This window comes from Stegastes partitus, unplaced genomic scaffold, assembly GCF_000690725.1.
Source record: "Stegastes partitus isolate 25-593 unplaced genomic scaffold, Stegastes_partitus-1.0.2 Scaffold66, whole genome shotgun sequence".
NCBI classification, from domain to species: domain Eukaryota; kingdom Metazoa; phylum Chordata; class Actinopteri; family Pomacentridae; genus Stegastes; species Stegastes partitus.
The window spans coordinates 897546-912387 of record NW_007577797.1 but is presented as its reverse complement, the minus strand read 5'-3'; the positions used below and the strand labels follow the sequence as shown (position 1 = coordinate 912387).

The window sequence follows — 14842 nt, the reverse complement described above, 5'->3', positions numbered from 1 at the left end:
GCTTTAGTGGTTTTCAGTGACACAGATTAGTTTTACAGGCAAAATTATTCCACACTAAAAGCAGGGTGCGCTCATACATGTGTGAATATGCCGTATGTACTTACCTTGGTGGTCTGGTATCGTACATCACGCTCAGAGATTTATAATATAATATAATACGACCAAATGCAGCCTGAGGTCTCAGTTTGACGTGATGATCGGTTCTGGATTACATCTCGTATGATCCATTCTTTCTGTCTTGTGTTATATGTGAGATAGAAAAGTGCAATGCATCATGGGTAGTTCATTATTTCTATATTGTGTAATGCTTCTTGTGATGCATTTGAATGAGTTGGAATGATATGTTAAATGATTTTATAATAACATTTTATGTATGATAATGCAAGCATTTATGATACTGAGACACGTACGGATCACTGATATCAGAAATTGTCGCTATTATGAATCATATCTCATCAGGATGCTTGTTTTCTCCATGTTGTGCGGCCCTACAGGCTGTTCACACAAACCAGATTGCCAACTGTGCAGAATTAAGCCTCAGGGACACCAGAAAGTAGCAGGGACTTTGTGTTAGGAGGTTTAGAATGACAGAAAAAAAAAGTGGATACAACATAGCTAATAAGCTGCAATCACTTCTTCCATTTTAGGTTCTCCTGCTCTATTTTCTTTAAAGGTCACTACTGTCAAGACAGCTGGCTCTAACTGCACAAAGTTTATCTCAGCGTGAAAAATCTGAAATTACTATTTCACCGCAAAATTTCACGCCCGTTAAGATGCATATGAACAGCCTCAGCAGGGAGCATTTGCAGGGATTGTGAGGGATAATATCTAACAGGGGTCACGCTAAAGGAGGATCAGCCAAAAAAACATATTCTTCAGATGAAACTGGAGTCCAGACTTGCTATTTTAAAACGAGTGGTCCTGTTCTGTGTTATCTACAGTCATCAGTTACTTTAACTCATTTGCTGTCTCCCTTTTTTGTTTTCTTCCTTGGCTTGATATCCCTCATGTCAGTCATATTTGAGACTTGCGGCTTTTTGTTTTGCCAAAACATCCTTTGGGTTTGGCATGCGTGTCGAAACCAAAGGATGCATGCAACATGTTGTACAAGTCTGCGAAGACGGACAGCATTTTTCTTGTTTTTTTTCTCCCTCCTCCCTATCCTTTTAGAAGCCGGCAAGGACCACCAAAGATGTCAGCGTCAAACTCAAATTAATTACAATCTCAAGGATGATCCCATTCATCTGACATCAGCTGCATGTTTCTTCTCCTCTCCTCGTGTTTGTGTGCGTTTGCTTTTAAGCACATATCTTCACATGCAACTGAAAAAGAGCCTGAATCCCAGAGGCTCAGTGACGGTCATGGGAATCTGAAGCTGCACATCGAATGTAAACTCCCAGTGGCAGTCTGATGAGAGTCCTTGGGCTCAGAACATGTACAGTATAATTTGTGAAGTTGTGGGCCGTGTCATTGGCACTTCAGAGGAAATGTTACTCTGTCTCACGCACAGTTTCAGGCTGCAAACATGAAACATGAGGTGCCAGGAGGGAGAAGAAGAAGAGGAGGAGGAGGAGGGGGCTGCATGTACTGAAGATGGAAAGGTGAAGATCCTGACTGTGGTGCCTTGATTTAACAGCTGAAGTTTTGAAAGCCCAGTGCATATAAAGGCCTGCCATCAACACATATAATCTCTTAGCTGAGCCCATTGAAAGCTGGGTCCCAGGGGTTAATTCTCCCATCACTCCATGTTTGAATCAACTCCTGACTCACATTGAGATGAAAGCCACAGAGTCCCAGGACCGAGCCCGGACTCCGAAGGCCCGCTGATCCTGGACGACTGGAGCGGATTATTGCATGTTCGTCTCGTCGGACCTCCATCGGGACAGGGAAACTGAAAAGAAAAACAATAATTAGAGATAATTGCTTGTGTCCAAACACGAGCGTTAAAGCCCTCCTCCCTCCCATCTCCTTTCGTAGTATGTGAGGTGGAATGAAAGGGACACCCCCCTGTTTTGACAGCTGGGCAGGCGAACATAATTTGTGACAGCTGAACTGAAACGTCTTTAACCGCAGGGAGAGACACAGAGAGAGAGAAGGATTTGGGCTGAGAGAGGGAGAGAGGGGAAGATCAGACAGAGAGGTCCTGTACCCATAAGAAAGGAAGAAGATGTCAGAGAAGAAAAAGAGGAGAATCGGGGAGAAGTGATTGCTGTGTAGTGGGGTGGGGATTTCAGCAGAAATGGATGAGGGAGGTTAAAAGGGGGAAAATTAGTCACACACCATAAACTTTGAAGAGAGGTAGAATTTAAAATAACCCACAGGAAAAAAAAAAAAAAGAAGAGAGGACAAGAGACAGCTTAACATCAAATGCATGGAAGTGGAAAAGAGGAGAATATTTAAACGGCAGAGCTCGGCTGAACATGGTGTCATGCCAGCTTTGACACATTGGGTTAATTTGCTGCTCCCTGGAGGTGACCCCTGAACCTCGGGGACACGGGGTCGACTAGGACTCAGAGTGAGACAGCCAAAATCATGTCAGTCTGAGAAGCCGGGTCATGGGTCACCTCTGAGATTCTCGGTATATAGGCCAAAACAAGGACCATATGTGGACGGAAACACATTTGAAACAAAAATAAGTCGTGATTTTCCATCCTCACTGCAAACTGCCCGCTTTCTTTCTTTCTTTCTTTCTTTCTTCTTTTTTTCTCCTGCTTCTCTCCTCCTGCCTTGAACATCTCGACCCACCGCAGACTTTCTGCCCTAATTCAATAAAGTCATAAATACCAGCGTAACAGCAAATTGACATAATGTTGGCTGCATGCCCTTTAAATTGTCAGTGACAGAAGTTTTCCCAGAGGTGAAATATTAATACAAACACAGGATTTCTTTTCCAAAATACCCAGCTCCCAAATTCTCTCATGTTTACTTTTCTCCTTGCTCCTAATTTCTGTTAGTGTGAAATGTTATACTTACTGTTGTATTTACTGACAGGGGAGGGATGGAAACCTGGGAACTGGGAGAGTGATCTTTATGGGGCATCGCTTAGCCAAATAAGTGACTCTCTGTCCTTTCATTTTCACTTCATACGACCAGGAAAGCTCTTTTCACCAACTGGGGAATGCAAGTAAATCACTGACTGAACAGTAAATAAACTAACCGTTAATAATTTCTAACTATTTGCTTTGTGCTGCTGTTTATTTCACAGCTGTATCGAATACTTGTGAGACATGACTTCCCTCCTAAATACTCCCCAAAGCATCGCGTTATAAAAGAACAGTGGAGTCTGCTTAGTCTGTCAGAGCGCTGTCATTCATGAAAAAGAGGCCAAAACATGACACAGAGTTTCACGTAAGAATTAGTTGGTGAGGATCAGTACTGTTGTTTTGGCAAAGTGTCAACAGGTTTTCATTGTAAAGTCATTTTGCTTTTAATACAGCAGTCTTATTAATCTATGCAACAGCTCATTATGACATATTTTTCATCTGGAGTCCATTTGACATGTGCTTAACAATGCTGAAGTCTCAAAAACATCAAGACTATTTTGTTGATCATTACTTATTTGTTACACATGAAATATATGCATGGTTGAGCAAAAATAAATAAAAATTAGAGATGACATTTATAAAACATGTACATTACTTCACTTTAGGCTACATTAATTATCCTGAGTGTCAAAGAATATCCAGTAGTGCAACAACCAGGAGTCAATGTACAGCTATAATTAGGAAAAATGACAATATATATATATATATATATATATAAATACTATTTCACTGAAATGCAGCTGACTTGACCTAATTAATATGAGCACAGATGGTGAAGCAATCCGCCAAATCTATCAGGGCTGACAAGGTTTCATGTGTTTACAATTACAAAAGGATGCACCCAAATTATGTTCTATCACAATATGTGAAATGACATAAAAAAAGAAGAAGAAATAATACAGAAAAATAATGAAGGAAAAATAATGAAGAAAAAATCTACTCACTAAGCACACTGAGGACCCAAAAACAAAGAGCTCAACTGGTACACAATCAGTGAACAAACTCAGGAAACTCACCTCCACCTCCAGGGAGTCATGTGACTCCCACTTCCAACAAATGCAGTAACTCTTATGTATAATAGATGTGTCCTGTATGTAATTACGCATTAATTACAGTAAAACTAAAATGCTGTGAGATTACAGGCATGTGATAATATAGCACACAATATAATAAAACTAACAATATGGTGATGTGAGTAATACGCTGCAATGCAAAATAAATAATACGTTTGATATGTTTCTCCTTGTTACAATACAACTTGTTGTTGCTGAGGGGAAGGATGTGGGTGGGAGGTTTGGGTCAACGTGGAGAAAATATTAGTTCCATTTGTAAAATGGGTTGTGTGTCTGTTTGTCAGATGTTAATGAAAAAAAAAAAAGCTTCGTCGACAGCTGCAAAGTTCTGTTACTGGAAACATCTCTCCGAGAGTCAGTCTGAATTTTCAGTTTCAATTGAAGACATAATAGCATCCTTAAGATTGTTAACACGTTTAATGGAATCCATCTCAATCACAGAACGCCAGGATTTCCACATAAATGAACACAATTCGCTGCACTCAGGTTTTACACTGCAATTCATCGACACTGTTTATTTCATTGATTCCTCTGATTTCACACCGGTTCCTGTTGTATTGTGTTTTAGTGTCATCACCCATCTGAGCAAACATGTGAGCTGTTTATTTATACCATATAGCATGTTTCAAGAACCGCATCAGAAGCAACAGAATCATAACAACAGAAACAGAAAGAAAAATGTGTTTCAGTGAAAGAACTTCCAAAATTGTTCAAAAAGATTTCCTTTTAGTTTTGTTATTAGTTTTTAATGTGTTGCCTTATACGAAGTACTCTGTGATATTTATAAGGCACTGCAGAAATTACCCAAAAACAAAAGACTAAAAATAACTAATTCTTTTTTCTTCTTTTTCTTCTCATCTTAATTCGGGGTTCTTTTGCAAAACTATTTTCTTCTGAGGCTTCACTCCACGATGAATGAGGAAACACTTAATAAAACCTCTGAGATGCAGCTGAAAAAAACTCCAGAAAAATCTAGTGAATGGAGTAAAAGTCGTTTTCTTCACACTACCACTACTGCTTGTTCTGAGACCAAGAAAAAAAATGACCATAATTATTGCACTAGTTTAAGATGTTAACAAGACTTCAAAAGGGTATAGAGTACAAATTGTGAAACCAAGATTAGGTGACTGATGAATAAAGCAAAAAGTCACTGTGTTGCACTAATACCCTGAAAGTTCATTGTGTGTTTTAACACACAGGAACTCTTGTCTTCATTTTTCAGTGACATCCTCTATAAACCATCCCACATCTGACATTATAATAAGCCTCACACTTGTGGGAAGTAATATAAAATTCTCACAAGGACTATTAAATCCCAAATCTTATCATGTACAAAATGAAATGCAGTTCATAAATGTAATCACAGAACTCTTTTTCCACATGACACACGGAGCGGTGGAGCGCAGCGCTGACCCTTACAGAGGACACATGTAATTGTGCTCAGAGTACAGTCACATCCACTGTGGTTGCCCCTCGGAACATATACGGCAGTTTCCAATAAGGCAGTGCGTGGCGCTGACCTCGCTGTGCTCTCTGTGAATGAGCTGAACACCTGCTCTCTGAGGTGAGCCAGGGAGGGAGTTTGATCGTTAAAAAAAATGTGATGGGAAAGTTATTAGACAGATGGGGGGGCGGCGGAGGGGGGATGGCTTCATCGTGTGCTACATGTACAGTATTTGGCTTACAGTCAATAAAAAAGAAAAATGACTTGAGTGTCTGATAGTTTTGCCACAGTAGCTCTGGAAAACAGGGAGCAGTCATTTCAGCCTGGATCTAAAAAACAAGAAAGTGTGTGTGTGGGCACTTTAGCTGGTGTTTGCAGATGTGAGTGTGTCTCCAAGTAACTGCACGTACCTGTAAGTTTGTGTGTGCATATGGTGTGAGTTAGGAAGAAGTGGAACTGTGTGTTTCCGAGCACAGCTCTATACAAGCCTGAGTATGTAAATGGGTTATTATGCAGAGGAGATCTGCAAATCATTTCCTGTGGGCTGACTATTTATCAGATCCCCTTGAGGTTTAGACGCTCATCCCCATGCAAACTCGTGTGAGAAGCGGAAAAACATCTTGCTGCATCTTAAGGATAAAATTAACTGTTAATTTACATTTTTCAACACCATCACCACCAGAAGCAGCATCATAATAAATGCTGCTCCATAAATGTGACAAACCAGTCAAATGACTCACAGAGCAGGAAAACAGTGAAAGAACACTGAGTGTGTGTGTGTCAAGTCCTTGTGTGTGTGTGTGTGTAATCTGCCTACCTTTCATGCACAGACACAGACCTGCTCTCTGGGTGGTGACACTGCTGGCGAGCGAACTAAAAACTGCAAACGACAAAAGCTGGAACAACAGGAAGATAATTCAGATTTGATTGGTTTCACGTGTTCTTCATAAACAACAAAGTTTTCCTGCGCCTCCAGCGTGTTTTCCTGCAAACATGGAATCCATTTGTCCCCCCAGTCTCCATGCCCTGTAGTTGCACAGGCTCTTACGTAGCAACACACACACACACACACACAGACACACACACACACACACAGAAGGAAATGAAAGCAGGCACCGAGCGGAGCCCACCACTGTGGCACTGGGATCTTTTGATATACGGTCAGGAACTTATTTTGAAAACAGCCACTTTCAACTGCTAAAAATACTCACGAGGGACTCTGAGACGAAAATATGAATGAGGTTGGCCAGATCTCCAGTCAGAATAACAAGAAATGTCCTGTCAGAAGCTGCTGGAATTTAATGCCGTTTTAGAGGAAAATCTTCCTTGAACACGGCCAATCCCACACACACACACAGACACGCAGGACGCTTATAGGTTACATCCACACATGGACATTGTTTGATTTACTTCTGCTGTAAAATCATGCAGAAAGTTTTTAAAAAGTTTGTCTGAAACTGTACAGAAATAGATTGAATTTAGTTGGTTGTGCTCAAATAATAATAATAAAAAAACACTTTAAAGAGAAGAGATGAGGTGAAAAGCAAACACAAGTTAGAAATGTGGAATTTGGTTGAATGGTCCTTTAATAGAAACTCAGTTACAGAAATAAAAATGGCTAAAACATTTCAATGCTGACGACTGATAACACAGTTAATACAACAGTGGGCTAATTGGAAACAGTTTAAAAACTTAACAAGGGGACAGAAAATAATAATTTAAAAACAAGAATACTGTGAAGCCAAATTTAAACTAGATTCTGGTGGAGAAAGTTTCCACCGACTGCAACCATGTGAGGCGGAAATCTGCATGTAAAACTTTCCTCTTGAAGATTCCTCTGTTGGTGAAAAGCACAAAGCGCAGAGATTTGGATGTTTTAAGTGTAAATCTATGACACAGAACAAGTCAGATGGTGGTTTTATTACATGTGATGGAACAATATGCTGTGTTGAGAGCTTCAGTTGATATCTCAGCTTGTTTTAACTGACAGTTGAACAAGTGCTGAAACTAAACTGACTTTAAACATTTCTTTTTTTTTTTTTTTTCTCCCTACAGAGTCTGGCTTTAGCTTTTTTGTCAGTCAAAACAAAGCTCCGTGCTGAGAGCAGAGTTATAAGCGAATTTCCGCACACAATGAGCTCAAGTTACAGACTAAACACCAACTTCAGCTGTTTGTGAGTTGCTCAGAACCAAAGCCTTCTCCCTCCTATTAGCCGTGCACCGTATGGGAGTATGGTGTTGTAACAATGCAAACACAATGTCTCCGTCCACTCACTGCCAGCATGCAGAGCAAGGTCACTGCTAATCACTCTGGTCTAATCATGATTTCCAGGGATTATCTGACCCTTTGGTATTTTTGATTTCAAAAGGAAAATGCCATCTCAGATGTAGTTTCCAAATCCGTCCACAAATGTTTAGCTGGGAGCACATGTGGTTTAAAGTGAGAGGGCCTCCAGCTCGGGCCTCCTGCACAATCAAACCACTTTAGTGGCCTCACAATACATGCTCATCCTGGGAAACACGTGACAGAAAACACTGGAGCTGCTCCAGTCCAGCAGAGGCCAAAAACAAAGGCAGAAAACACCTGTTGCCTCAAAGAGAGCTGGACACATCCCCAGCGTTATTATGAGTATTTTTAATTTGCAGAAAAGTTTATCCACCTAGTTAGAGGAATAATTGTGTATTCGGGGTTTTTTTTCAAGAATAATGTCCAATAAGCAGGTTTTTATTTTTCTTTTCTTTTGCATATGATTGTAAATAACAGTTTGACTTTTAAAGACCTCCAGCTGGAATTCATAAAGAGGCTTCCCATATTATTAACCGCAAAATTACCGATTATAACCTATTCATAACCTTCAAAAACTCATATCAGGACTCTTTCTGGTGGGATTTTCTTGGCGAACACTTCCACTTTTTTCGCCTCTCTTTTATGACGGAGTTGTTATCGTTCAGCATGTTCCGTAATACTTTCATAAATCGTCTCCAATTCTGCAAAATGGTGAAATAATGGGGCCTTGTCGGCCACCCGCATTTTACTGTGCTGTAAAAATAATGAAAGTCATATTGCGCTGCGGTTTCAGATCCGCACAGGCACAAGTCTGAAGGAGGTCTTGGGATGTTTGCTAAATTGCTATGAATTTTGCGTTTTTTTGGAGAGTTGTTTGCTGCGCGCGTAAGTTTTGGAGCAGCGCCGAGCGTAAATGTAGGGATTTGAGCAAGTGTTGGAGGGAAAAGTATGCTTTCAGTTTATCAAATCCATATTTTCCGAGCCGAGCAGTGACATGTCACCTCTCATCCAAAGAAAAAAAAGAAAAGAAAAGAAAAGAAATGAAAAAAAAAAGTGGATTAACTCAGTTTAAACTGTTTGTCCTGCTGCTCGGATTCAGTTTCGCGAAGTCCAATTAAAAGAAAACCACATAAACAATCCCGTTAGAAAAAAAAAAGGAAAGAAAAAGTCCACTCCCAAACGTCAACCATATATTTAGTTGTATTGTAAATATTTGTTTTTTCACCTACAATTTTATTTTTGCGAGCAGCATTTTAAGAGGGACTGGCTTGTAAAGTTCCTCAAGACCACGTTTATAAAGCTTCTTTTTTTTTTTTTACTTTTCCAAATTAAGGCACAAATAATGAACAGATAGAAAGCAGTTGAATAAATAAAACAAAAACGTATATATATATATATGTATTGTGTTTTTATATATCTATTATTTTTATTTATCTGTTTAATTAAACGTGGCACACTGGCTCTGGGGAATATTATGTAATGTCTGCATCCACATCTGTTTCTTTGCTCCATCTGTCAAAAAAAGGTCCTTGAGCCGATTCATTTGTGTCCTTTTTTTTATATATATATACATTTTTTAAAATCATTAACGTGTTTAATTAAGTTCAACACCCACAGGTCGTTGTTTCAGGCGAGTTTATTTGCAACATTTTCGATTTAAAGTGCTGTGTAAGACATAAAAAAGGCAACAAAAATAAAAATAAAAAACAAAAATACATATATACACATATAGTTCTAAATTAAGGTGAGATTCGATGAATTGACAAAGTTTTCAGCCTTGATGTAAAAGAGCACAGATGATGGAGCTTTGTTGTTAATATTAATGTTATTATTGTTGTTGTTGTTGTTGTTGTTGTTGTTGTTGTAATGAAGCAGGATGCTGTTGCTCTGTGCCCTCTGCTCCAGACAAACCCACCTGACCTGACGCACTGACTGAAGGTGTGCTGATTTGCTCAGTGTTTCTGCCCCCGTGTGGTGCAGTGACACTCGTGTTTGTGCTGCAAACAAAACTCCTCAGTAAACTATCAGGCTGCATCTGGTTAATAATCCACAGGTCAAGAAAACAAAGAGAAACTGCTTCATCTGAGTGGATCCTTCTTGTCCAATATGATTTCATTATTAATGGTCTTAAGTAGCAGCAGTGATCAAATGTTCACTGACCTTTAAAAATGATTTTCTAACTAAGATCTGCTCATTCTTAGGAGTTCTCTTTTTTTCCTACACAATCATGAGCAATCTACTAACCAAACTGTCTTCTCTCACCCCTCTTATAAATGTTAATTTTCTCCAGCCTACAACATTAAGAAAAGAAAAACTTTTCTTAAGTATCTCTGGTGAATTATCTCCATTTCTTTTTCTGGCAATATATAGTGGCCTGTCTGCATTTCCTGTGCCAGCATTTAATGGGCATGTAGGGCGCTTTGCTATTGAGAGACAACAAGCACGGGGATAAATGTGTGCGTTTTTATGCTGAATATAAATTTCTTAAACCTTGGAGGCTTCAGATAGAGCCGAGGTTGTCCATAAATCTCCATTTTAATGAGTTTTTTTTTCTTCCAGGGAGCCTCATCTTAGTGGATTTTATGACTTCATACATAATTATAATGGTAGCTCCACATGATAACAGCTGTGTGGGGAAAGTTAAACCTATAAGTTGAGTTACTCTTGTTTTGCAGTGGAATGAAAACACCGCGGACTCTGTAGGTTTACTTTGCAAAAGACATCACTTTTGAACCCATTAACAAGAAAAAAGGAAGAATGTCACCGATGATTCCGGGAGATATTTATGTTGGATTGTGTTTGTGAAGCGAAGGGTAGATGTCTTCGTATGCAGGTGGACGTGAGCAGGTGGAGCTGCTCTCGTCATTTCGTCCTCTTTCACCTTCTGTCTTCGGCATGCTGTGAGAAATCAAAGACAAACAACACTTTTTTTTTTTTCTTTTTTTCAGGCAGGCTGGATGTAAAAGAAGAACTAATATCCAAATGTTTACCGGCCCAATTGGTTCTGCTTAAAGCCCATTGCCCTTTAAAGGAAAACACAGAGATTGAGCAATTTCTCCCTTGATCATTCCTCTATTTGGCATTAACCCCTGGAAACACACTAAAACAGGTCAGGAGTTGTGACAACATAAGAGCGAGCTGGTGAGCCGAGCATGTGTTCATATGATCAGGGCAGCAGTTTATAGTTATCCTAGGTTAACTGTATTATTCCTGCTGTCTGCTTTTATTAAAGTGAACTGCTTTCCTGGAAACCTGCTGGGAGTAATTGTCTAAAAACAATAAAAGAAAGTGAAAACTTGTAACTTTCCGCTAATGGAATGCAGCTTTTCTGTTTAGCAGGACGTCTGTCTGAGGATGTTTGAATCGATTTCAAATAAGTGAGATCCTGCAATTAGTGGAAAGAAACTTTTTTAATGATAATATATAATGATTCTTGCAGCTTTTGGAGCAGGTGGGAAAATATGATGATCCAAAAATTATTGCTTAAAAATTGCTTTTCCTTTACAAAGCATATATATATATATAGTAAACTGTCTTTGATATGACGTTATACCCCAGAAGAGGGATTATATGAAAAGAAGTGGAGCTATTTCAATCTTACTTTTTCCAGTTTCATTGATTCAAGGCTTATTTTGTTTAATGAAATAAGAATATTACATTATTTTATTCACTCATATTCAGAGTGACAATAACCCGTACTTGTGTGGCACATTGCTGGCAGTACAGTCATATATGTGAATCCACACCAATGTGTTGACTATCATACAGACATTAGTTCCACCATAATTGGCCGCGAGTGCAATGACAGCCAAGTGAAAAGTGATTCTGTGGTTAATACAAAATGAACTCTGGCACACTGTGTCTGTTTTAATGAGCACTGTGAGAAGCTGTGAGTTTTAACGCACGCAAATCTGACTTAAGATTAACTCCGTCTGTGCCGGTTTTATCTGCTCTGGTGTCAACATATTGCGTGCTGTGTAAAGAGGAAAACTCACAGGAAACCCATTCCCTTAGGATGACTTCATATGTTTAAAAAAAAAAAAAAACAGATCCGTGTACCTGCCCTCTAAAACCACACGTCCACAATAACAGCATATTTAAGTAATGAAGGCCCCCAGCAGGACTACAATAATGCCTCATGTGTTAATGCTTTCCCAGAAGCTGGAGTGGTGTAAGCAGTGCTCCTTACCGGCTTCTTCTCTGGTCTGTTTCTGTCCCGTGAGATGAGCTGCCTTCTTCTGCTGTAAAGCCTGCATTGTCCACACAGCACACGGCCTCATACGGAGGAAGCGCTGCATGGATGCCACTCACGGAGCTGCCCGGCTGGAACTCACTGGCCTGGCATACTTCTGAGGTCGTAAAGTTACATGCAGGTGGAATGCAGAGCATTGTTGTGGTGCCTTGTAACATGACAGGCTGATTTATGCCATGAAACACGAAGGGATGGCCAACTGAGGGCTGCTCCCTCACAGGTATCGTGAGTTCGTCCTCCTCCAGCCGTCTGCAGGGCCAGGAGATGACCCTGAACTTGCAGACGCTGGTGAGGATGAAAGTACCACCGACCGAGAGCAGGATGGGGCCCAGCATTTGGGTCCACTCATATTTGGGGTTTTTGTGGAGGTGCTGCCATCCCATTGCAGTGAATGTGACACCCACTAGAGCAAGGAAGACTCCAGAGAAGAGCAGAGTGACTCCGATCTTCTCACTATCCAGCAAGCTCACTGAGGTGCGAGGGTGCGGAGCAGGTGTGCCCATGTGAGCGGGGCTAGGAGGAGGCCTGCTGAGGACGGCTGCAGGATTTCTAGCATTGTTGGTCTCCATTGCAGACATTGGTGGCATCATGTTAGTCCAGAAATTTAGGGGTCCTCGTTGATGCATGAGTCCTCCAAGTATCTCACACATGACCACAGTGAATCTCAGTGAAAGCCAGTTTAAACTGAATAAACACTGAGTAACTGAAGATTCTTAACAGAAAAGTTATAGGTTAACCTGCACTTGAATCCTGTTGGCCAAAAAAAAAAAACATCCAGTGAGTGTGGGTGTTCAGACTGCAGCTTCTCTGTTTTAGCTCTTTTTAAGTCATGTGGACAACATGATTACTACTGAATATCAGCTGTATGTACAAACTAGGCCTGTGTTGGAGATGTTAGCAGGTTAATAACCTCTGAACCCCGAGCACTTTCTGGGTGTTTTTTGTTTTTCTTTTGCTTCTGTTACATTTTTACTTTTTCATTTTTCAGCACAATATAAAGTCCTGTAACTCTATGGAAAAATCCCAGCCATAGAGGTAAAGAGAACTCAAAACTGTATTGTGTAAAACAAAACTAAGTTATACTGACAATGTCTTTGTTTTTTTGTTTTTTTTACATAAACCTGAAGAAATCTGGAATCATCATGCACAACAATTTTGCAAGTGCACTCAGTGTAGTAAATACAGAGTAAAAATGTCCACTCCACATACTATGAATATGAAACTACTTACATTATCACAACCTCTGCCAGCTCACATTTACATGTTTGTGGTATGAAATTGGTACTCAGGTCCTGTTTTTTTTTTTTTTTAAGCCTAATAAATCATCAACTCTAGAAAGCTATATCACCATCCTGAATGTATCGTTCAACAACTTGTTGACAACTTGGTCCTCTTTGTAACGTTTTTGAACAATGCTGCATTTATTTTATTGATCAAGATGCTTTGTTTTCCTGTAAATTTCTAATTTGTCTCCGTACTTGTCTCCTATCTTGGAACACAGCCTGCAGTTCAGCCGGTAGTCCATTAACTTTTGTCAGGTGACTGTTGGTTGCTACTGAGTCAATCATTGCTCTTTGGTTAAAAGGGAGAGTGCAGGTTGTTTTTTTGTTTTTTGTTTTTTTACAGATTTCTGTGTTAATCGTTTATTTTTGACATAATTTTAAATGCAACATCATGTCATTAATGATTCATTCCATGACTGTTGTAAAGATGAATGTCTTACGATTTTTTCTGTTTTTACAGTTCCTGGCTCTCATGAATGGTGCCATTTTGTTGATTTTTCTTTGAAGAGAGCATGCCTTTCAAACTAGCTGGCAGGTTCTGAGGTCCAAAAGAGTTAAGGCACATCTAATGCAAAAAAAAAGAAAAAGAAAAAAGAAAGCAATAAAATGATTCACAGTATTTACGCTTTATGATAATATTTTAGCCACACATCAGGCTTGTCACCAGCCATCATGTGAGTGAAGACTTGATGTGTTTAAGTTCTGTCTGAGAGGCTGAGAAACAGGAAGAAAGAGAGATTTCTGCACGCACAGAACGTGATCCAGAACCCACCTTGTCACTTGTCATTTCACACAGACACGTCTCCGAACTGTGCTGTTATGCATAACTTATCAGCGACAGCTCACGCCGCGGAGGTTGAACAATCAGTCTAGCATGTTAAGTGGAAGGGCTTAAGAACACATCACGCTATACGTGTTACAGTCAGAGGCTAAATGAGCTGCACACAAAGTGAAAGCCACACGTAACACGCACTGAAGGAGCTTCTGCACTTGACCCAAAGAGTCAGCCGAGTCTGCCGAGGCTGGCTGTTCTCTCAATGAAATCCTGTGAAGGTAAATGGCTTTATGTAACTGAATTGATTGTGAAACATGGTGCGTAAATATCACAGCTGACGTAATTTTACTCATTCTGCATCTTGTATGTAAAGGAATTCTATTCATATGGGAAACTGCAGGTTATTTTAGTGACTTTACATCCATGCATGGCAGGCTTTACTCTCCATTAGTTTTGTTCTCCTTTTATGGATGCATGACAAAGCTAAACCTCTGTTAGGCATGCCTTTTTATTCCTCCTCTGTAGTCTCCTTTAGTTTTCAGCGTGGGGCCTCCGTAGCCTGCAGCACAGCAGTCTGCAAAGTAGCTAGACATGTGTGTGTGCGCTACAGTAAAAAAAACACCTAGGTTCATACATTTTTTAACCCCGAATGCAAACACGGTGACATGCAAACATGTTTTTCAG

General features: G+C 39.9%; 1 protein-coding gene across 1 annotated transcript; it reads right to left on the bottom strand.

The window, feature by feature from the left end:
- Positions 1-10631: 10631 nt before the first annotated feature.
- Positions 10632-12690, bottom strand: tmem174 (transmembrane protein 174). The gene is made up of 2 exons (XM_008276193.1): positions 12038-12690; positions 10632-10746 (listed from the first exon to the last, which is right to left on the bottom strand). The coding sequence occupies exons 1-2, from the start codon at positions 12688-12690 to the stop codon at positions 10632-10634; spliced, it is 768 nt and encodes a 255-aa protein (XP_008274415.1).
- Positions 12691-14842: the final 2152 nt, after the last annotated feature.